Consider the following 25,278-nt stretch of genomic DNA (forward strand, 5'->3'; position numbering starts at 1 on the left):
CAAAAAAAATGAGTGGGATACTATGGGAGAGTTGTAAGCAGGAGGTGTCTCTACAGTCTGACAGCTAAGTTTGAATGCTAGCTCCACATTTACTAGTTTTGTAACTTTGGCAAGTTACTTAAATTCTCTGTGCCTTAGTTTCTTCATCTGTAAACTGGCAATAATAACAGTACCTGTCTCATAAGATCATTGTGAATACTAAGTTAATAAATGTAAAGCATTTATAACAGTGTCTGGCATACAGGTAAGTACTCAATAAATATTAGTTATTGTGATTACCGTTTAGACAGTGTGGATAGGTTCTGGAAAAACAAGGTGGATTGAGCACATATGTTTATCTCCTTTCCCTCCGCCTTGCTTCCTTAGTAATATGACAATAAAGAAAAAAAAAGGTACTAATCTATTAGTAAGTAAACAAGAGAAACTACATTAGCATATCTGAGTTTTCCAAAAAACAAAAATGAAACAAAACAACAAAAAAGAAAGCCCTAAACTTTGAGCGACAGAAAGCTATTAGAGGAGTGATAAGTCACTTAACGGGACAAAGCTGGAGTGGAGGGATTCACATGAGAATGAGCTGATTTGCCCTAAAGAATCCGAGAGTCTCAGTTCTTTGAAGCACCAAGTAGCATAAAAGGCTAAAATTGGAGGAATGTTTACAAAATTACTTCCTCACTATGTCACCCCCCCATCCCCACCCAGGCAGCCAGATGACCACCGCATTCTACCAGAGCTGTTTCCAGAAGAGATGGCACTAGAGACGTTCTGCACTTGGGTATCAGGCACAGAGCAGGGCAGAAGTACAATCCACAGTGACGAAAGGGGGACTGAGTAAGAGTCTACCTACAGAAACAGGAAGCCCTCATCTTTTCCTGCTCTATTCCCAAAAGGTTGGCAAACAGGCATATACCTACCATCCCCAATCTTTGAAAAAACCCAACAGTCTTGGAGAAAAGACCTCTCTCTACACATTGACAATGAAAAAGCTAGTCAACCTCAAGCTCACTTTACCACGGAGCCCACCGGTGACCAGTCCCATTCATGCACACAGAGCTTTTCAGGGCCCCACAAACATGAATGGGCAGCCAAGGATCATCAGGCATTTGAAGAAAGCATCATGAAAGACAGAGACCAAAACAAGCAAGCAGATAAAAGGAAATTTGGAGGAAATAGAGACTATGCAGGGAACAGAAGAAAACAAATCACAAAACAAACAAAACCCTGAATAGCTTACGTGAGAAGCTATCGCTTCCATTACAAAAGAATAAGATGCTATGGAAAATTTAAAAATAGTAAGAGCTGAAATTAAAAACTCTATAGAAGGATTAGAACATAAAGCTGAAGGAAGAGATGGACAATAGGAGGATCACTCCAAGTGCCCAACTCCTGACTAAAGGACTTCCAGAAAGAAACAAGGAAAATGCGAGTCGGGGTGATAATCAAAGAAGAAATTAAGAACATTTCTCAGAACAGAAGGATACCAGTTTCCACACTTAAAAGGTTGGCAGCACACTGCAATCCTGCTACTAAAACATTTCTGGGCTAAAATGTCAGTCAATGAACTCTCTTTTACAGAGATCTCTCTCACATTCTCTTCTTTTTTCAAACCTCCAGTTCCACACCCCATCCTCTCAGTTGATGATTCTGTTCCTAGTTCACTGAGAAATCAGAAATAACCAGAAGACAACTTCCTTATTCTCTCACAAAAGGCACCAAACCTAACTGCAGCTTATCCACATTCTCTGCCTTCACTATTTAAACGGATGAACAACTTGAACTCCTAACCAACCAAGTCTTCCATTTGTACACTGGATCTCTTCCCACTTGTCTAGTCAAGGACTTTGCTCTGGTAACTGTCCTGTCTCCTATTCTTGCAATAATTTCCCCCTCTGTGTTACAGTGATTCCCCCATCATACAAACTTACTCTATTATCTCTCACCATAAAAAAAAAAAAAAATTTTTCCTGGGCTTCAAGCCCGTGAGCCTAGAACCCATGCTCCACAACAAGAGAAGCCACCGCAATGAGAAGCCCTCACATCGCAATGAACAGTAGCCCCCACTCGCTGCAACTAGAGAAAGCCCGCGTGCAGCAACAAAGACCCAATGCAGCCAAAAATTAAAAAAAAAAAAAACTTTCCTTGACTCTACATTCCCACCCCCACCCAGCTATTACTTCATTTTTCTCTTCCTCTTTATAGAAGAAACCCTGAAAACAGTTGTCTTTACCCACTTTCTCCAATTCTGCTCTTCCATTTCCTTTTAAGCCCACTCTCCAGTCAGGTTTTGTCCCCATACTTCAATTAAACAGCTTGTCAGAGTTACCAATAAACTTCAGATTGTCAAATCCAATGGTCAATTGAGTCCTCATCCTACTCAACTCTTTAACATTTGACACAGTGGGATCCTGTCTTCCTCCTGAGACGCTTTTTTCAATTGGCTTCTAGAATATGAATTTTCCTGAATTTCTACGGATCTCACTGTCTGTTCCTTTTCGGATTTCTTCCATTTCTCAAGTCTCAGTATTGAAGAGCTCCAGGGCTCAATCCTCAGACCTCTACCCTATGTATACCCACTCCTCAGGAGAAACTAATCCAGAATCATGGTATTAAATACCAACTATACATGAAGGATTCACAAATTTATTTCTGGCCTCCATCTCTCCTGTGAACCCTAGACTTGAATGACCATCTGCCTTCTGGACAACTCCACTTGGCTGTCAACACATTATCTCAAACCCACCATGTCCAAAACACAACTCAAACCCACTACATCCTATCCCCCAAACACTCCCTTAGTCTCCCCATCTCAGTAATGGTGGTACCACCATTCACCAAGTTACTCAGGCCAAGAATCTAAATATTCATCCTCTACTCCTCTCTTTCTCTCACCCCATATCCAGTCCATCAGCAAATCCTATTGGCTCTCCTTCCAAAATATATTTCAAATTTGACCACTTCTCACTGTTATTAAGTTACTACATCTCAGCCAGTATATATTTCACCTTAGACTACTGAAATAGCCTGCTAACAGGACTCACTACTTAACCACTCTTGCTAATCTTACAATTTCTGTACCAATCCATACTCCTACTGATGTGATTCTTTAAAATGCAAGTTTGTCCTTGTTCAAAAGACCCCAATAGAAAAAATTTCAAAGTCCTTACCAAGTCCTTTAAGGCCCTAAATTTCCTGGCCCTTAGCTATGTCTCCAGTTTCATTTCATAACTAATTCAAAGTCCTTTAAGGCCCTAAATTTCCTGGCCCTTAGCTATGTCTCCAGTTTCATTTCATAACTCCTTTTCTTACTCCATTGCCACCAAACTGGCCTTTTGCCTCTCAACATTCCATGTATATGTCTGCTTCAGCATTTGCATTTGCTGTTCCCTTCATCTAGAACACTCTTCCACCAGGTAGTCACATGGCTTGTGTCTCTGCTCAACTGGGTCTCTGTTCAACGGTTACCTCAGAGAGGCATTCCCTGCCCACCCTACATAAAAAATTATACACCCTACATAAAAAATTATACTGTCATTCTCAGTTCCATTATTATGTTTGGCATGTGGGATCTTCCCTTATCAGGACTATCAGGACATTTCATTATGTTACTAGTTTATTTCTTAATTTCTGCCTTCACCACTAGAATGTAAATTCCAGGAGCGGAAGGGATTTTATCTATTTTTTTTTTACTGCTGTATCCACAGTGCCTAGAACTGTGTGTGTGTAGAGTGATTTCTCTATAAATATTTACTGAATAAACAATAACTATCTACATCAATGAATGAACAATGACAAGGCATGTCCAAAAATTTCAGAGCATCAAGATAAAGAAAAGATCATAAATATTTCCAGATAGAAAAAAACAGGTCACATGCAAAGGAATTAAATTCTGACTATCTGGTAATATCAGATGCTAGAAGGCAATGCAGAAATAATTTCTAAAATTCTGAAGGAATATTACTTTCAACCTAGAATGCTATACCCAACCAAACATTTAGGTGACAGTAAAATAATGACCTTTTTGGCCCTGTAAGGAAGCAAAATTTTTAACTTTCAAATATGCTTTTTTAGGAAGCAACTAGAGGATGTAGTATTCCTAAAACCAACTGAAGGAGTACATGAATAAACTAGGAAGGAAAATGACATGGGACTCGGGAATTAGTTGATCCAACACTAAGCATGGCAAGAGGAAGCCACAGCACGACAGCTACGCATATAGACCAGAAAGAAGTCAGAGCATATTGATAGGAGGACAGACAGCTGAAGGAGGAAGATCTCCAAGGGGATGGGAGTGGGGGATTGGAACTGACAGATTATATGATATTCTGAACATCTGAGATAATTACTGCTATATGTCTAACAGGTCTGCTGGGATATCTAAAAAAAAATTAACCATAGGCACACAGAAAACAAAGCAAATGGGGAAAAATGCAATTGCTATATTAACTATGGGGGGGGGGAGGTTTTATGGAAATAAATGCAATCAAAGTATACTACTTGATTCAGCAGTGAAAAAAAATTGTATTAAGAGGTTGAGAGGAGAAGTAAAAGTGGTAAAGTAAGAGAAATATATTATCAACTACCATAATGAAGGAAAGACTAAAAGTCTACTGCCTGAAGTTCTAAACTGATGAATCCAAATAACACACTACGCATATTAGGTAGAATATGGCCTATGTAGCAGAGGAACACCTAAAAGAGTTCAAAGTGGCTGCCACTGGGGAGGAGGACTGGGTGGGGATAGAAAACAGTGGACAGGGATTATTGTTTTTCTGTTAAAAGTCGTTAATAATGAGGGTTTTTTCGCAGCTTTATTCAGGTACAATCGATGTATGATAAACTGAACGTGTATAAAGTCCACACATTGATGGGCTTTGAAACCATTACCATAATCAAGGTAACAAATTCATCCATCACTACCAGAAGTTTCCTCTTGCCTCTTGGTAATCCCTCCTCTTATCTCCCCTCTCATCAACACCCTCTTCCCCGACCTGTAACCTTCCCTGGCAACCACTGATCTGTTTTCTGTCACTAAAGAGTGGTATTTTCTAGAATTTTTCATAAATTTATACAGTATATTTTCTTTTTTGTCTGGCTTCTTTCACTCAGCATCATTTTGAGATTCATCCTGTTGTTCTGTGTATCAATACTTCATTCTTTTTAATTGCTGAGTGGTACTCTATTGTATGGCTATACCATAATTTGTTTATCCATTCACCTGTTGATGGACAGTATGAAGTACCTGTGGGACATTTGAGTGTGGATGTCTACTAACAGGAAGTTAAACAAATAGAGCTCTGTAGGCGAGAGACTTTAGGTTAAGGATATGGATGTGGAAGTCATCATTATAAAAACAGTAACTGAAAGAATTGAATGTAATTATCCAAAGAGAACATGTAGAGTTAGACGAAAAATTGGATTCAAAAATCTGATTCAGGGGCTTCCCTGGTGGCACAGTGGTTGAGAGTCCGCCCGCCGATGCTGGGGACACGGGTTCGTGCCCCGGTCTGGGAAGATCCCACATGCCGCGGAGCGGCTGGGCCCGTGAGCCATGGCCGCTGAGCCTGCGCGTCCGGAGCCTGAGCTCCATAACGGGAGAGGCCACAGCAGCGAGAGGCCTGCGTACCGCAAAAAAAAAAAAAAAATCTATAGCTGTACAAAAAAACAGGGGAAGGGTCTCATCAGTGAGCTATGAACACTGAGACATCTCTGAAAAATAAATAGGAGAATGAGGACTTCTATTTTCAGCACTGTGACCAATTAAGTATCTCTGGCCACAACACATTCAGATTCTAGATAAACTGCAACAGATATACATTAAAATGCATTGCTGAGCACTGCATACGCCTAATAAAATAGCATAAAATATGTAAAATGAAAAGCAACAAATCTACAAGGAGAAGTGGACAATTCCATGATCACAATCAGAAATTTCAATTCATATTTCTTAGTAAATGAAAGGCCAAGCAGACAAAAAAAATTAATAAGTAAATATGAGATGTGATTACAATACTACAATTAACAAGTCTCATTTAAAGGGCACGTAGAGAACCCACTCAACAATTAGAGGACAAGAGCTGTGGAGGACTTTGGACCAGTGGAGAATTCACCCTGCCCTGATGGGGCAGACTGAGCAAAGACAGGGCTGCCACGGTTGTACACTGTATCTCCCTTATCTGAATGGTGCTGAGGCCTAAACCTTTGCCACCTAACAAGAGCTTGTTGGAGAGCAAACAGTAGGGTACTTTTCTCAATTTTCTCTGTCTGGAGGGGGAGAACGCCCAGCTTGTGTGAGTATCTTCCTCTCGGACTGAGGTGGAATAAAGGGAGGCATGGGCAACTGGTAGCATTTACCTCTTTGTTTCCTGTTCCAAGTAAGCCTAGTTCCTACAAATTTTGAGTGTCTGGTAATCAACTCTTATGATGGAAATAATTAAAACACACTGTTTAATTCTTCTAACTCAGAAGCCATTCTACAATAGCTATAAATAAACTGATGGTCAGCACTTAAGAACTATTATTGTCCAGGGCAGACGAAATGAAAGTAACACGTGTACTTTTTGCTATATTAGAACAATTTTCTTATGGGGCAAACATGCAAGTCACATCCTCTGTTTAATTCTTCTAGAGTGCCAACACTGGTTAATCCAATAACATTGCTGTTCATGCAATCTGCAGGGATAAATCAGATGCTGAAAACTCAAATACCTTCAGTGGCCAGGCAGATAAATTCAGAAGGGTATAAGACAGCAGGAGTAGTTGGGGAGCAGCTGCTACTCAGTTCTAGTGGACTGTTATTGGAGAGTGGGAGCACAGAGCTGTTAGGCATTTCAATTTTTCGTAAGAAAACAGAACCCGGATTTGTACACGAAATCTCCAAATTTAAAAAAATTTTAATGTGAACATTTAAAATAATGTACAGGACAAACAAAACATGTCTTCAGATCAGATCTAATGTGGGTCACTAATGTTCAAGCTATGTTGCAAACTAATAGACATAAAGAAATTTTTTTAGATTTGGAAGGGACCTGAGTAGACTTTTAAGACTGTTGTTTTTAAAATATGTGTGCGCATTCTGCCAAGGATTAGTTTCTTTAAGAGGTTACAAAGAAGCTTAATATATTAAATAAATAAAAGCACAGCTGCTCCCGCTGAACAGGAAGCCCTCCCTCTGAGACACCTCTCACCACTCCCCTTCCCCACCAGTGACCTCAAAACACCTCCAGAGATCACAGTTTGAAAACTACTGAGCTAATCCATTTTCTCAGATTACAAGTGAGAAAATGAAATCCAATTTCTCATTGAAATTGTTACTGAAATCCCCAAATCTAGCCTAAATTAGAATTAAGTGCCCTTATTCCTGAGCTAATGCTACTAATAATAAATGAGATTTACTCAGCACCTATCATAAACTAGGCACTGTGCTTTCTCATATACCAGTTGTTTTTACAACAATCCTGTGAGAGGGATGCTGTTTTTGCTCAGGCTTCTCATTGCGGTGGCTTCTCTTGTGGAGCACAGTCTTCAGTAGTTGCTGCGCATGGACTCAGTAGGTGTGGCCCACGGGCTTAGCTGCTCTGTGGCATGTGGGATCTTCCTGGACCAGGGATCGAACCCGCGTCCTCTGCATTGGCAGGCGGATTCTTAAACACTGTGCAACCAGGGAAGTCCCTGAGAGGGATGTTCTTATCTCCACTTTGCAGATGAGGAAACTGAGGCTCTTAGAGCACCTTTCATAGGGTCACATAAGTAGTAAATGGCAACCAGGATAGGAACCTGGGTCCAAATGACTCCAGATCTGTCCTCTGTAACTCTGATACTAAGTTGCCACCCAACTCTCCCTGAAAATTACCCTTCCCCAAAGCATGAGACAGGCAGGAATGCCAATAAGAATGAAGGGGAAGAAGGATATCAAAAGAGGACTGAGAATCTTCTAACATGAAACAAAACTCAACAAATGTTCACAGGACACATTAATCAAAGACAGTAAAACCTCAAACTATGTTTATCATATTCAGATGATACATGTACCTCCTGAAGCAGGTAATTCTGGAACAGGTAATTTTTAAAATCAATCAATCTATCTATCTAAAAAAAATTTTTTTTGGCCACACCACGCAGCTTGCAGTATCTTAGTTCCCCAACCAGGGATCGAAACCGTGCCCCCTGCAGTGCAAGCTTGGAGTCCTAACCACAGGACACCAGGGAATTCCCTGGAACAGATAATTTTAGAACAAATAATAGCACTTTAAATAATGGATAGTCAGCCTGTTATTGAACTCATCCCAAATGGTTGAAAAAACAGAATGAGCATATTTCCCTAATTGTTTAAATAAAATTCTTGACAGGAATCTTTTATGTTCTTCCACAAAATGTCCTAGGTATCATTCTCAGAAACCAAACCTTGACTGAGATGGAAAGACTACTAACCTGACTCACTGTGACATTTCTTGTGTCCTTAATCTTTTTTTTTTTTTTTTTTTTTTTTTGGTGATTTTTTTGCGGTACGCGGGCCTCTCACTGCTGTGGCCTCTCCCGTTGTGGAGCACAGGCTCCGGACACGCAGGCTCAGCGGCCATGGCTCACGAGTCCAGCCGCTCCGAGGCATGTGGGATCCTCCCGGACCGGGGCACGAAGCCGTGTCCCCTGCATCGGCAGGCGGACTCTCAACCACTGCACCACCAGGGAAGCCCTTGTGTCCTTAATCTTATACTCAGAATATCATATTATTAAACTAGTATTTAGCATGGTAAGTGCTATGTAAACCCATGAACTGAGCAATGATTCAAACTTTCTAGGCTCTTCAGTCCGTTCCCTCTCTCCTCCCTGAACGACACACCTTCTTCAACTCTCTCAGTAACCCAGAGCCTTCATGGTCTCATGCAAGAATTTCTCCTTTTCAAATTTTATTCTCAAAGAAGGCTCAGAAACTCACCCAATAACTAACCACAGCATAAAAAAAAATCAATGCTGCTTTTGAAATTCTAGCATTAAGTAATAATTAAAATAGTCCTGTTGATTATACTTTTAACACTCAGAGAAATAAAAGGTAGGAAACTTTAAGAAATGGTCAGTTCCTGGTAGAAATCCTGTGGTAGTTACTATCAGTACTAGCCAGAACAAGAAAGAAGAGGGCAATTAAGAAGGCAAACTATACCTCCATTCTGAAAAAGAGCAGAGCCAAACTATGATATATAGACAATGAGAACCAAAATACATGGAGTATTTTATATAATCCTTTGCTGGAAATAATACCAGCATTGTAATTCTGGTTCTAGCTCTGTCATTAACTGCTGGTGTCACCTTTGGCAGATAATTTTCTGTCTTTGAGTCTCAGAGCATTCATCAGTAAAATGAACATGATGAACTACTGGATGGTCTCTAAGGACACTTTATGGCTCAGAAAGTTTATGAAGAGGGTAACAAAGACTTGAATTGCAGAGCTGGACATAAATTTCAAAGCAACTGTAGGTACCACAGTGAAATTTTCTCCTTGTTAGTTAACTAACTCTGTCTTGCACTGAGCTTTACAATGAACATTTCCATATCCATCTGCCCAGCAGTCCTATTTTGGGGAATCCCAAAGTAGGTGGTATGCTACAGAAGCTTAAGGACAGATGCAGGGGTGCAACCTGACAACAAAAACATAGGGACATAATCTAAGCTTGGCCAGGTGGATGCTCCAGGTATTGAGATTCTTGTATAAAAGAACAGTCAGATTATTTGAGGCAGTTGCAGTGGGATCAATAATACCCACAGTGCCAAAATAAGTGTCCAGGGACAATGGTTCAGGAAGTGTCCACTGGCATTGGCACTGGTGACAGACTGATCTTATGGTATGATCTTAGCTGTGTTCTGGTTCCCTATGCTTCTCCCTGGTTCTCCAGCCTCTCCATTGATCCGACAAGCTACCCAACATCCACCCATTTTCTGCTTCAGTTAGTCAAAGTTGGTTTCTATTGTTTGCAACCAAGAAGACCAACTGGCATAAAAATTATATAAAGAACAAGTTGTAAGTGACCTCGGTGAAATGGGAAGAATTCTAGAACTGGTTTTCTGGACTAACTGGGGTCAAAAGCGAGCAAACATTCTGTCAGTATTTAAAGATGGAAATCTGGCAGCCCATGGTATATAGCAGAAAAACAACTAATTGTATTAGCCTTATAATCACTTAGATTCAAAGAACTTCTTAGAATTATGTGCCCAGTGAAGACAAGGCTGAGTGGCTGCTGCCAGACAAGCAGAGAAAGGTATAAAGACCATCACGTATTCAAGGACTATGGGCTGAAGTGAGTGCTTCTAGGGGCGCTGTTCGGCTTAGGAAGAGAGCGACATACTGGCATCCCTGAATTCTTGGCTCAAGGTGTGGAGTGAAACAGAAAGACTAAAAAGATGCAGACCACTCCAGATTGGTAGGTGGCAGATTTAATAAGCAAGAAAACTTAAATACGAGGCTTGTCTTGGGATGAGCAGATCTCCGTACCCGCCCGCCAGAATCTTAAAAGTTTATATAGAGGCCTTCACTGGGCTCAGTCACACATACTGTCCAGGTGATCTCAGCACCACTTTACTATCTCAAGGCTGAAGGTGAAAACCAAAGGCACAGTTTGATCCTGCAGGTTGCCAAATTATATCAGTTAAATTTGCTTCCCTTTCACATTGGAGATCCAGTGATATTGTGATAAGAAGGCAGTGGGACGTCAAGATCTGAAGCAGGGATACATGACAAGGTTCAGAGTCCCCACACAGGACTCTGAACCCCCAGCCCTCAAAGCAGACCCTCATCCCTGGTCTGTTGAGGCACTCATCTGAAAGATTTACTTTGTAAGAAGCAAATAAATAGCCTCATACCCCATCCCCACCACGCTTCAATGTCTCAATCTATAAGAAGAGTTCAACCCCATCATGCCCTGGGAGGGTCAAGTCAAAATTAAATCTGAAAAAAAGGATTATACATTATTTGTAAGACACTATACATTTATATTGGTTTGAGGATGCTGGATTATGGAGGAAAGAACAAAATTTTAGATGGTGCTAATACTGATAGGAGTGTATTGATTCTAGATTCAACGTGCTAGCTTCAGAGACTGGGCTTTTTACAGGGGCTTGGTGGGACCCTGTTGGAGGAGATAATCGAGAGGACATGACCCATGAGCTGGACCCTGGCAAACGGAAGTCCCTCATCCCCTCTCCTGTCCTTTGAAGGTATGTTCCACTGGCCTTCCCCGCACCACAAGCTGCCCGAGGCCTCAGCCTTGAGAGTAAAGTGGTGCTGAGATCATCTGGACGGTATGTGTGACTGAGCCCAGTGAAGGCCTCTATATAAACTTTTAAGATTCTGGCGGGTGGGTGCGGAGATCTACTCTTCTTGTGGCCACCCAAGACAAGCCTCATATGTAAGTTTTCTTGCTTATTAAATCTGCCACCTACCAATCGGGAGTGCTCCGCCTCTTCTTCAGTCTCTCCCTGCCCTCCGTGTACGGGGGCCAATTTCAGATTACACAGGGGCAACTCCGGAGAAGGATGCAAACTAACAGATCCCAAACCCAACCCAGTGTAATTTCCCAAGCCCAGGTGTGTCTACTTCAAAGAGCTGTATTTCACAATAGCACAATCACCATACTGGCTTCCTGGATAAACATTTTTATGGTCGAGGTGGCAAAACAAAAAACATTAGAGGTCCCCCTCTACCATGATAGAAAATCAAAAGCAATACTGTAGACAGGGCTTTCAGAGATGAGTGACATCATCAAAAACAGATTCAGGGGTAGTAATCGGTGGCACCTGTCCATTTTAACTGGCTATGTTATTAATACATTGTCTTAAGCAACCTTAATCAAATGGCTAAAGTACTTTCCCAGATGTGATCTCTCTACTATAGCAAATCAGTACAGCCTTGGCAACACATATGCAGCTCTAATCTGGCCAGTGCTTTTTCCTCCGAAAGGAATTTACTTTCACCTAACAAGGACAGCAACACATCTTCCCCAACTTGCCTCAGAGCAGTCATTCTCAAAGAGCGGCCCCTGAAGCAGCAACAGCATGCCCCACTGGAAACTTGTTAGAAGTAAATTCCCCATTCCACCCCAGATCTACTGATTCGGGAATTCTGGAGGCGGTGTCAGTGACCCGTGCTTTAACAAGCCCTTCAGATGATTCTGATGCATACCAGAGTGTGAGAAGCACCACCGCAGAGTAATAGCAGCTCTTCAGCTCCGTGCCTCAATTTCATTTGACCAGAGACTCTAACCATATCGCTATTTCACAGGACATCACGCTGGCCCATCATATTTAGGACATAAAGCTGGTGAGGCCGTAGGTATGTACCAATGAGGAGATTAACCCTACATAAATAAGAGGAACCTTCCACTTTGATTCTGCTAATGGTTCCTGGTAGACATTGGACACAACTATGGGACATCTAGAGATCATCAGCCCAAGACCTCTCATGAACTGGGTGTTTTCTAGTCACCTATTTATGACATCAGGTGTAGCCCATGTGATTCCCTCTTCAAGTGGCCGGAGGAGATTTTAAAGACACAGGAAAGCAGCATGAGCGTACTACTCACACTCTCAGAATGCCTACTTCTGTCATACTGCACCTTGTCCTTAAAACACACCAGCTAGCTCCCATGATCTAATGACATGATAATGGAAGGGACCATAGTATAGACCCGGGGTTGCTGGTGCTATAAGATCCTGAAGAGAAACTCTGGGTTAAAGGGCTAATAGAGAGGGATCAAAAGAAGAAAAATATTTTGATTTTAAGAAATACATAAAGCTAAGCCTAAGCAGAGTGGGCTTGTGGCAGTATCTCGCCTGCACCTTGCCTCCCTTAGCAATAAAGATGCAGGTTATATAGACATTTGTCACTTTCCTGAAGCATGAATCAGAATCCCCCTGGTACATGGAAGAAGCCACTTTACTAGTGACCAAGGCCAAGTGACCGTAAAGCATCTGATTCTCATCTCAGGATTTGTGCTTTCTCCTCATGGTGTCACACAGTAACTCTCAAGAAGTGGTAAGAGCTTTATTTCTTACTTTAAAATGTCACCAAAAAGAAAGCCAACCTCTAGTGATAGTAATGAAAATTGAGAAAAAGTGAAGAAGTTTAAAAAAATGATTGAAAAAAAAAAAGTGGTGCGCCTTAGGTAGGCAACAGACTCACTAAAGATCTAAAGGGGTCCTTAAACGTTTACACTTCACAGAGCAAACACTGTCAAAGTGGTTACGAGAGTTGAGTAAATTCTTTGAGATTGTTAATGGACTACTGTATAATCAAGTGGTACAAACTCTGGCACTTATTATCATGAATGTGACCAATCTCAGGCAAGTCAACTTCTTTTTAAAAAATGCAAACCAGGGCCTGGAATACAAGACAAGAATAAAAAACAGAAATTTGCATTATTTCCACAACAGAAAACATGTTATTTTTTAAGTAGTTCTTAGCGAGCACGACAAATTTTAAACTATTTCTCCAAAAGACCTTTCCTTTAGAAATTAGACAAAGATATATAGTAAGTGGTTGGTACTGCAGAATAATCTGTCCACTGAAGAGTCAATTATTTAATTTAAAACTTGTAACTTAGAGAATGTGGCCAAGATGGTGGAATAGGAAGACTCTAAGCTCACCTCCTCCCACGGGCACACCAAAATTACAGCTTTACAGAGTGACTACTGATGAACACAACCTGAAGACTAGCAGAAAAGATTTTCCACCTCTAAGAATATAAAGAAGGAACCACAATGAGACAGGTAGGAGAAGTAGTAATACAGTACAGTCAAGACCCACTCCCCAGGGTAGGCAACCCATAAATGGAAGGATAATCACAATTGCAGAGGTTTTCCCCAAGGAGCCAGGGGTCTGAGCCCTACATCAGGCTCCCTAGCCTGGGGGTCCCGCGCTGGGAAGATGAGCCCCTAGAATGTCTAGCTTTGAAGGCCGGCAGGGCTTGCATACAGAAGAGCTGGAGAGATGCAGGAAACAGACACTCCACTCTTAAAGGGCACATGCAAAGCTTCACACACTCCAACTCCCAATGCAGAGGCAGTAATCTGACTGGGTCAGACCCTCTTACTGATCTCAGAAAGGCTCCCAGAGAGGCAGAAGGCCGGGGCTCCCCCTGGGGAAACAGACATTGGCAGCATCCATTTTGGGGAGCTCAATCTACCACAAGGACACTGGTCCTGGCAAGCACCATTTTGGAGTCTTCCCTCTAGCCTATTAGTGGTAAGTGGGTACCACTACCTCTGGCAGCCACCACACAAGGCAGGGACTTGCAGCCAGCAGGGCTGGGGACCAGCCCCACCTACCAGGGTGCTCACAGTTGTTAGCCCCGTCACAACAGAAGGGCCCACACAGCCCACACAGTGGGCACCCTTTGAGCATACAGCTCTGGTGGCCAGAGGGGAGTGTTCTACTGGGCCCCACAGGACGTCTCTTACATAAGACCAATTCGCCAAGATTGGGAAACATAACTTACCTACCCAATACATAGAAATAAGCACAAGGAATTTGGCAAAATGAGGAGACAGAGGAATGTGTTCCAAATGAAGGAACAAGACAGAACCTCAAAAGAAGAACTAAGTAAAGTGGAAATCAGCAATCTACCAGATAAAGAGTTCAAGACAATGATCACAAGATGTTCAACAAACTCAGGAGAAGAACGGATGAACACAGTGAGAAATTTAATAAAGAGTTCAAAATTATAAAGAAGAACTAAACAGAATGGAAGAATACAGTAACTGAAATAAAAAATACACTAGAAGAAATCAACAGTAGATTAGATAATACAGAGAATCAGATCAGTGAGCTGGAATACAGAGTAGTGAAAATCACCCAAGCTGAACAGAAAAAAGAATTTTTAAAAAATGAGGACGGTTTAATTTAAGAGACCTCTGGGACAACATCAAGCCTACTAACAATCTGCATTATGAGGGTCCCAGAAGGAGGAGAAAGAGAGAAAGGGGCAGCTAATTTATTTGAAGAAAACTTGTAACTTGAAAAACTATAATTCACATTCAGGTACACATTCAACAAACATTAATGAATGAATACATACATATATACAAACTAGAGTAATAAAACTTCATTATCTACATGCCACATTCTCAAGGAAAGGAAAAAATCACAACACAACAGTCTTCCCATGGTCTAAAAGAACCATGTCTCTTTGCGGACAGGCTCTCCTGAAGGCATAACTAATAATATCCCAGACTGTGGAATAACAAGGAATGACCCTAGGGATTTTGTGCCTATCTGCAGAGACTCCCAGGAGAAATACTGTCCTCTGTTCACATACAGGTCTAACCCTGATTCTGCAGACTCAGAATTAGTCAAGGTACTTTCCCTACTACTGCAGTACAATGTCAGAAAGGAAGGTAAGTTTATAGTTTCTACATTTAAAACCCAACAGTAGCCACTATACACACAACTGATCTGGAATACTTTTCTATATTTATTTCATTTTAAATGACTCAATAGCTTACTTTCAGAATAATTACACCTATTTTCAGAAAGTCTTCCCTAAAAAATAAAGAGGTTAGTCACACTAAACATTTTCTTTCCTTTTGTATGGGGTAGAAGAGTGGAGAATAAGGAGGAAAGGAAGGGGTCCACTAGACTCATCTAAAAGCAGATGAATATGTTTAAAAACCAATAGAAACAGATTTTTTCTTTAAAGTTTATTTATACAGTTTTTCTCCATCCCTTTATTTTTAATTGAGTAGAGACATTTTACTAGTGCATGCTAACAGGTGGAAAGGAAAGGAGTTTGTTGTTTTTTTTCTGGCTCACTTCCCTTTAGACTGTTCAAAAGTAGAACCACCACATGCTGTTCCAAACACAATACATGACTTAGCTTTGCCTAGGTCTTAATGAAGGCAATTCAAAAAGAAAAATACAGAATTCTGGTCTCCATTTTCCCTAGATCAGTCTCAGCTCTTTCTGGATGAAATCAGTCTCTCAAGGGACATCAACCTCACAATTTGAGAAACAATGCTCTAGATATGAAACAAAAAAGCAACACAATGGAAAACCAGCAACCATTTGTTTTTCCACTTGGGAGAGTTAGACTGTACAACATCCTTTTCATTACAAAGCCAAGTTACTATTCAGAATTGTAAATTAACTCTTTGTAGTAATACAAATGACTTCAGTCTCAGATAATAAAGTAAGGAAAAAATCAAAGTCCCTTTTTTTCAAGCAATCGCTGAAACAAAGCTAAAGGACCAGGATATCTCAGTCAGATCCTTTGGTTTGTGATAAATTTGACTTAAAATTATCTGGGAAGAAAATAACACATATGGTAACATATTAATAAGAATGCACAATAATGAGTTTTATTACATGCTTTATGTGTGTAATCCTTAAGAACATTTTCAAGTACTTTAAACCAGGGTTCAGCAAACTACAGTCTGTGGGCCAAAAGTGATGCACTATCTGTTTTTATAAGTAAAGTTTTATTGAAACATCCACACTCATTTGTATTGGCTACAATTGAAGAGTTGAATAGCTGTGACAGAGAGTGAATGTCTTGCAAAGCCAAAAATATTTATTATTTACCCCTTTAAAGAAAATGTCTGCATTCCCTGCTCTAAACCACTGGGTCTCAAATTTTAACACTCATAAGAAACACCTGGACAGCTTGTTAAATCAGTTTCCTGAACTCTACTTTCACAGATCATGATTCAGTAGGTTGGAATGGGGTCCATGAACTTGCATTCCTAACAAGTTCACAACCTGCTGGTCTATGAACTAAAGTTTGACAACCACTGCCCTAAACCATCTCATATAATCACAGATCAGCAATGACCACAAATGTTATAAATTCTATAAACCAGTATAACTATCATACATAATGAAAACTAAGGCATAAAAGAGGAGGGAAATAGATCTCTTGACTTACATGAAATTCTTGGTAGCTAAGAAGGCACAACTGGTTGCCATAATCATCAGATAATTCTTCAGCCCCTCATCCTAACGTTAATTCATAGTAAACACTGGAAATTCAACCAGGACCAGCAGGAGCCAAAGGCGTTGGGTTGGAAGTGTAAAACACAATCAGTTCTTTAGAGAAACTATGAAACACTTTTTAAAAGTAAAAGCTGAGGTATATTCAGTTATAATTTAGTATTTGACTGGACTATAGATTAAGTACTAAAGTACAATGTTTGAAAAGAAATCTGACACATATAGTTTATAATACAATGGTCCAATCAAAAGATAATTCTTTCACTCCATATAAATAAATATAAATGGTTAAAAAATCTAATCTTTTGAATAAATTCAAAATAAACACGTGTCACACTAATAATGGCAAAGAACATAGAGGATATCAACTGATGTATTTTATTAGAACTAGGCTCAGGCAGATCAAAGGTGGATGATATGTAAACCACATAAAAATATTACGGCCTTTCAAAAACAGAAATATGGATCAATGGAACAGGATAGAAAGCCCAGAGATAAACCCACACACATATGGTCACATTATCTTTGATAAAGGAGGCAAGAATATACAGTGGAGAAAAGACAGCCTCTTCAATAAGTGGTGCTGGGAAAACTGGACAGGTACATGTAAGAGTATGAAATTAGAACACTCCCTAACACCACGCACAAAAATAAACTCATAATGGATTAGCTACCACATATATATGGAATCTAAGAAAAAATAAATTGTCATGAAGAACTTAGGGGTAAGATGGGAATAAAGACACAGATAAAAATATTAGTGCCTTTCATGTAGACTCTGCAGAAGATAAAGGTGGAAGGTAAAGATTTGGAGGGAAAATTCTCATTGATGATTTATTAGAATAAGAAACATCTCCCTTTCCTTTATTTAGCCTTCATTGAACATCTACCATGCTCAGAGGCACTGTACACTGTACTAGGCATTAGAAATAGAAATGAATAAACATCCCTACTCTCAACAACCTCAAAAGCTAGGGAGAGAGCCATGTAAATAAGTGCAATACAGCACGGTAAGTATAAGAACAGCTGTATATATTATGTACTATCAGAGTGTAGAGAGTGAGCTGACTAAATATGCTTGGGAGAAAGGTGAAAGGAATACTTCGCTAAACACAGAGTTATTGCTTTAACTGAGATGTAAAGAAATTGAGCAGATGAAGAAGGGTAGGTAAGGAGCCCAGGAGGCAGTGGATACAATATGTGCAACTGTACGGAAGTGAGAGGGAGTAATATGGATCTGAATTCTACATCTACAAACAGGTCAGCTTGGCCAAAGCAGAGTGTGTAACATGGGAAGCAACGAGATGGGAAGCCGGACAGGAAGGCAGGGTCTCATATAAAGAACCTTAGGTGCTGCACTAGTCAGGTCTTTATTTTTCCAGCTTTAGGGAAATGGTGAAGAATTTTAACCCCAGAGTGGATTGCATGGATTTGCATTTTACTGAAATCACTTTGGCACCACCAGAGGGGACAGGCTGAAGCCAAAGGATTTTATTTTTGATCTAAAAATTTTGACAAGACTTTGTATTCAAGGCATGGATGAGAAACAGAAAGGTAGAACTGATTAGAGGTTAAAAAAAAAATCTCCCAGCTTAATTTTTATCAAAATGAAGTTTAGGAAGAAGCAGCAAAGATTGAAATTAACACAGGACATTCTAATCTTAGGAAATATTTTCTTTTTTATCTAATAAGGTCAGGGATAAAATAAACACCCCACAAAAACCGTTAAAAATGACATTATGGTCCATGTTGACAGAGAAGACTGCATCAGATTATAGCGCTCAGATCTTGGACAAATCATAATTTTTCTGGGCTTCAGTTTCTTCACCTATATAATGACAGGTTCAAAGCTTCCTAACCTGGGCTATAAATAGATGTACATTTCAATATAGTTGGTTTCCTCTGTAATCCTACTCATGTTATTTAAATTTTAAAATTCTGAGAATGGGTCAATGGCACAAAAGAGGATAAGAAGCTCTGCAAGATATTTAAGTCACAACTCTCGAATTATAGAATTTTGGACATTCAATACAGGAACTAAAAGAGAATGCCACTGGCTAAGGAAAAATAAGAACGGGGCAATAGGAAACGTGTAATACACTGGACCAAAAAGATAATTTATAGGGATTTAAAGTCTGATTTAGGTTGATATTATTTTGCCTTTCCATTTCCCTTTCTTCTTTTGTAAACGTAGGTTAATGCTGGTATTAAATGACTGCTTGATGGCTTTCTTTTATATCCTTAAACCAACTGAAATGTGATTTATGGAATAAAACTTAATAGTAAAGGCTAAGAGAAAGTGTAGATTATATAATGAAGAGATTAGTAATGTCAGCAATCAAATAAAGGAGGGAAGAACAAAAATGCCTTCTTAATATCAAGTCCAGACACAAAACTACCTGGGAAAGAAGCTAGGTAAATGAAAAATAACCTTTTTTGGGTCAGAAACAATTGGTTTTAAAAAGACATGTCTAGAACAAAAACTAGTTCTTATCATCTTATAATTACAGTATTTAATAGCAGGGATGCATCTCTCCCTATCTTCCTAATGGTACTCTATGATAAGGAATTCTAAATTATCTGAATTTATAAGGTCAATGTCAGCATTCAAAATGCATGTAGCTACTATACAAAAAGGAGACCAGATTTAAAAAAAATTTTAAGAACTCTATAAGATATGAGTTATAAAACACTTATCAGAAAAAATGTGAATGAAGGTTATAATTATTCCTTGAAGTTACTCATACCACATACTTTATTTAATCAGATTAAACAATCAAAATGGTTCTGATTAACCAATGGAAGTCTCACCACATCATCTGTTCAGTGTTCAAAAAGACACCTTGCACTGGTTTGAAAAACCATTGAAAGATTATAGTAATATAATTTGCAATATCTTTTAAAAGTACTTCTACTTAGTATTCAAAAGCCTTCCTATTTTAGACATGAGTCTACAATGAGGTAGCTGGACAACTATTCAACTAAACAACAATGGAAGACTTTAGAAGCTGCGAAAGCAAGTCTGGTCAGTTTTTAAAGCTGTGTCTATATTAAAACTGCCGGGGTTTCAACTTTAAGAAACAATCTGAAAAAAAAATAAAAAAAAAAAAAAGAAACAATCTGAGGGGAAAAAGCCTTTACTATCCTCAGTTTTTCTGGAAAAAAACTACAGAAACATTTGTCTTCTTTCCTTCATGAAAGTTATCCACCTAACAGATCTGTAGGAGAGGACAGGTTTCTACAGGTAACTCTTCCCACACCTCCCTAGCAATCTGCGTATCTCTAAACCAGAGGCAGGTAACTGAGGCACCTGAGGCAATCTTTAGTGTCACTCCGCTCCTCCCCTGACATGTGTGTTGTTTTTTGTTTTTTTTTAAATAGGTATCTTACAAAGAATACTTGAAGCACTATGCTTAAAGAAAAAATCACTTTTTAGCAAAACACTATCTACAGCCCCAAAATCTTCTAGTCATTGATTTGCTTCAGAAAAACAGGGCCAAGTGAACATAACAACTACTTATGAAAATATATGTAATCCAAGCACTTTTAGTCCAGGCAATAGAGATTACACGTTCAATCAATTAGGAAAATTCAGAATTCACATTTCTAGAGGAACTACCTAAATTTACTCAGGAGAGCAAAATATTTGACAGGTGCAAGACATTGCAAAATCATTCATAACTATACTTCGTATAAAATGAACCCGATCTTAAGCAAATCCACTAAGCAGGGCCACAGATGTACACGAGCGCAAGTTAGTAGGGAGATTTAATTCTCAAAGGGATTTATTCAAAGTAGGACTTATATACAACTTGAAGAAATCCCCTACTGTGTCTGTGTTTTTTTTTTTTAAAAAAAGGTCCTACTTATAGTTTATTCCAGAAAAGAGCATAAACTATTTTTCCATAAAGATACGAAGAACTACTCACCTCCATTTCCACAGCCGCAATACTCTGGTCATAATGACCCATCAGATTAGGGAAAAATGTCATGTTGTAGGCCATTTTCATACATCTAGGAACAGTAATTGGTTCACAGGTGAAAAGACTGTGCCCTCGTATGAGGGGTAGAAAAATACATGTCCACAAAAATGTAAACGTTTCCATTCTCTTCAAATTCCTAATTTTACCACATGGCTTGGATTAATCGCTCTTTTCATTCTCAGATTTCCATCCAAAGATAAAATGCTCAAATTCCTCGTTTAATTATTTTACCATTTTGAAGGAAGCCCTTTTTCCTGAAAATGAGTTCTGGGTCAATTACTGTAAAAACAACCAAAAGGGTGTATCAGCAACGTTTGTTATAGACTCAAATGCGTACGTCAAAGTGCAGAGTTAAGATTTTCACCCTAGGTAACTAACACCGGAAAAACGACGGAAAATTTCGTCCCATCGAGATCCTCTTCCACCTGCCTTGGCACAGAATCCTATCGCCTGCTGAGGAAGTCTCATCTCTAGGGAACGTATGATAGGAGGCTTGCGCTGTACGGAACACAGGGTAAAAGGGTGGCACTGGATGAGTGAGATGGAGAAAATGGTGGGGATAGGAATAAGTTAAGAAGGGCTGATAGAATTGTAAAACCTAAAAGCCCCTGTTGTCTATCTTACTACGCACAAGAAAACCGAGTCCCGGGGAAATTCCTTAAGATCTCATGAGTTCTTCAATTCTTTAAAGACTCTAAAGGGCGAGTTTTTGTGGCACTCTTCTGGAGACATACTTTTACGTTTTTAAAAATGCCAAGTAGAGGGTGACTTCCAGGATTCCTACTGCGGAGGAGCGAAACTAGTATTCAAGGGCTGGGGTGAGTAGCGATCTCACGGAAAAGGGAAATGAGCAAAGCTGTCCCGCGGCGGCGACGGAGTTTCGGTGGGAGGGAGGCTGTGGGCCCGGAGCCACGAAAAATCGCACGCCCTCATCCCATCCCCCAACACACACCGATGCCCCGACTTCCAGTGCCAGGCAGGGCAACTCACCCCACCCCCGGGCACCTGCCCCGGGCCCAGGGCCGGGCACCTGCCCCTGGCCCCGCGGGGACCGGCATCGCCTTTCCCCAACTTCCGGGAAAACTTTGGCCGGTGCGGACCGTCCCGCCGCCGCCGCCGCCTTCCCCACACCTGCGGCAACAAGCGCGCGCCCCCCGCCCGCCCCGCACCCCTCGAGGCCCGCCCCCGCTCACCCCGGCACCCGCCCGGCCGCGGCCGCCCGCCCAGTCGGGGCCCGAGGACCCTCACCTCGGGCGGCGGTCGAAGGCACCTTCCTCCCCGTCCCCGTCCAGCCCACCGTACCCCTGCGACCAGAGACGGCTCCCGGGAGACTGCGCCGCCAGGGCCTGGTTCTGGGCTGGCCCCGCTGGGCCGGGTTGAGCGGTGTCGGGGTTCCTCTGTTGGGCCGGGGAGCCCCCTTCACTTTGCCGTCTCTTATGTGCCGTCCAGAGGGGTTCAGCCTAGAATCCCAAATAAAGCTTCTTTTAGAAGAACCCAATTTATTCCGAATTTCAGGAGCCAAGAATTCTTAAACGGGGCCAATTTGCTCTGGAAAGTCAGTTGCCCAAGTGACCTTAGTTGGAGAGTGGGTAGCTTGCTGGGTATCTGTCTTAAAAAAACAAAACAAAAAACCCTTGTATTAATTCAGGGAGTCTGGTCACCAACTGGAGGCACAGGTGGCAATGGGATTTCAGCCCTGGCAGGTCCTATGTTTTGCTGACGCAGAACCGTAATAGAAAGTTCAACTGCTTTAGGAGTCAACCCATTTTTTAGTACCAGCTGTGCCACGCGTCATCTCACAGTGCTTACCTATTTATCCCTTCCCTCTAACGTTTGAAAATCACCAGATCTTCATACTGTCACCAAGTTTGGTCTTTTCCAGAATGTCATATATTCTGTTTTCCAGTGGAATCGTACGGTATGTAGCCTTTTCAGACTGGCCACTGTCACTCAGTACTATTCCTTCATGTCTTCTCATGGCTTGATAGCTCATTTCTTTTTAGTGATAAATAATATTGCATGGTCTGGATGGACCACAGGTTATTTATCCATTCACCTACTGAAGGACATCTTGGTTGATTCCAAGTTTTGGCTCTTATGAATAAAGCTGTTATAAAAAACATCTGTGTGCAGGTTTTTGTGTGGAAGTAAGTTTTCAGTTCCTTTGGGTAAGTAGCAAGGAACCAGATTGCTGGATCATGTGGTAAAAGTATATTCAATTTTATAAAAGAAAAAAAAGTGCTAAACTGTCTTCCAAAGTGACTATACCATTTTGCATTCACACCAGCAATGCTTGAGAGTTCCTGGTGTTTAACCCCTTGCCAAGGTTTGATGTTGTTACTGTTCTGGATTTTGGCTATTCTAATAGGTGTTTAGTGATATCTCTATTTTAATTTGCACTTCCCTGATGAAATAAGATATGGGCATTTTTTCATGTCCTTATTTGTCATTTGTATATCTTCTTTGATGAGGTGTCTGTTAAGGTCTTTGGCCTGTCTTTTAATTGGGTTGTTGGTTTTCTTATGTTGAGTTTTAAGAGTCCTGTGTATATTTTGGATAATAATCCTTTATCAGGTATATCTTTTGCAAATATTTTCTGCCATTCTGTGGTTTAACGCCTAATTCTGTAGACCTCATCTTTCACAGAGCAGAAGTAATTAATTTTAATGAAGTCCAGTTTGTTAATTTTTTCTTTCATGGATTGTGCCTTTGGTGTTGTATCTTTTTAGATCATCACAAATCCAAGGACTTCTAGATTTTCTCCTATGTTATCTTCTAGGAGTTTTATAGTTTTGTGTTTAAATTTAGGTCTGTGATTCATTTTGAGTTAATCTTTGTGAAACGTGTAAGATTTGTGACCAGATTTATTTCTTTTTTTGCATATGCAGTTATTACAGCACTGTTTGTTGAAAAGATGATCTTTGCTCCATTGTATTGCCTCTGCTACTTTGTCAAAGATAAGTTGACTGTATTTATATGGCTCTATTTCTGGGCTCTCTATTCCGTTCCATTGATCTATTTGTCTATTCTTTCACCAATACCACACTGCCTTGATTACTGTAGTTTTGTAGTGAGTCTTGAAGTCAGTAGTGTCAGTCTCCAACTTTGTTCTTCCTCAATTCCTCAATATTGAGTTGGCTATTCTGGGTCTTTTTCTTCTCCGTATAAACTTTAGAGTCATTTTGTCAATATCCACAAAATAACTTGCTGGGATTTCATTAAATATATAGATCAATAGATTTGGGAAGCACTAGTTGGGAAGCACTAGCATCTTGGCAATATTGAGTCTTTTTATTCCTGAGCATCAACTATCTCTATTTATTTATTTCTTCATTGATTTCTTCCATCAGAGTTTTGTGGTTTTCCTCATATTGATCTTATATATATTTTGTTAGTTTAATGCTCAAGTATTTCATTTTTCAGGATGTTTATGTAAATGGTATTGGGGTTGTTTATTTGTTTTTAATTGGTATTGTATTTTTTATTTCAAATTCATTTGTTCATTGCTGGTATATAGCAAAGCAGTGAGATTTATGTTAACCTTGTATCCTGCAAGCGTACTATAATCACTTATTAGTTACAGGAGTCTTTTAGATCTTTCCAGATTTTCTACATAGACAATCGTGTCATCTGTAAACAAAAACAATTTTATTTCTTCCCTCCCAATCCGTATACTTTTTCTTTCTTTCTTTCTTTCTTTTTTTGGTCTTATTGCATTAGCTAGGACTTCCAGTACAATGTTGAAAAGGAACTGTAGTGAGAAGGAACATTCTTGCCTATTCCTAATCTCAGCAAGAAAGCTTCTAGCTTTCTAGGATGATGTTAGCTGTAGGTTTTTTGTAGATGTTCTTTAGCAGGTTGAGGAACTTCCCCTCTATTCCTAGTTTGCTGAGAGTTTTTATCTTGAATGCGTGTTGGATTTCATCAAGTGTTTTTTCTGCATATATTGATATGATTATGTGATTTTTCTTCCTTAGCTTGTTGATGTGATGGATTACATGAATTTTCAAATGTTGAATCAGGCTTGTATACCTATGATAAATCTGAAGTCTGCTCTTCTGAAATTAATATAGCTACTCCAGCTTTCTTTTGATTAGTGTTAGTGTGGCATATCCTTCTCCATTCCTTTACTTTTAATCTATATGTGTCTTTATTTTTCAAATGGGTTTCTTGTGGACAACACATTGTTGGGACTTGTGTTTTCATCCACTCTGATGATCTCTGCCTTTTAATTAGTGGATTTTTACCATTGATGTTTAAAGTGATTATTGATATAGTTGGATTATGATACTATTTTCTATTCATTGCCCTTGGTCTTGTTACTAT

The 25,278-nt window shown here is 40.0% G+C and overlaps 1 protein-coding gene across 1 annotated transcript in view; it reads right to left on the reverse strand.

The window, feature by feature from the left end:
- The window catches only part of FZD6 (frizzled class receptor 6), a 34,493-nt gene extending 12,205 nt beyond the window's left edge, over positions 1–22,288 (reverse strand). The window contains exons 1-2 of the mRNA XM_024745023.1: positions 22,201–22,288; positions 20,899–21,231 (exon numbers count right to left, since the gene is read on the reverse strand). Of these exons, the coding sequence (XP_024600791.1) occupies positions 20,899–21,075 (177 nt within the window). The 5' untranslated portion in view covers positions 21,076–21,231; positions 22,201–22,288. The remainder of the gene's footprint in view (positions 1–20,898; positions 21,232–22,200) is intronic.
- Positions 22,289–25,278: the final 2,990 nt, after the last annotated feature.

The sequence above is a fragment of the Neophocaena asiaeorientalis genome, unplaced genomic scaffold (genome assembly GCF_003031525.2).
Source record: "Neophocaena asiaeorientalis asiaeorientalis breed wild unplaced genomic scaffold, Neophocaena_asiaeorientalis_V1.1 scaffold933, whole genome shotgun sequence".
Classification (NCBI taxonomy): domain Eukaryota; kingdom Metazoa; phylum Chordata; class Mammalia; order Artiodactyla; family Phocoenidae; genus Neophocaena; species Neophocaena asiaeorientalis.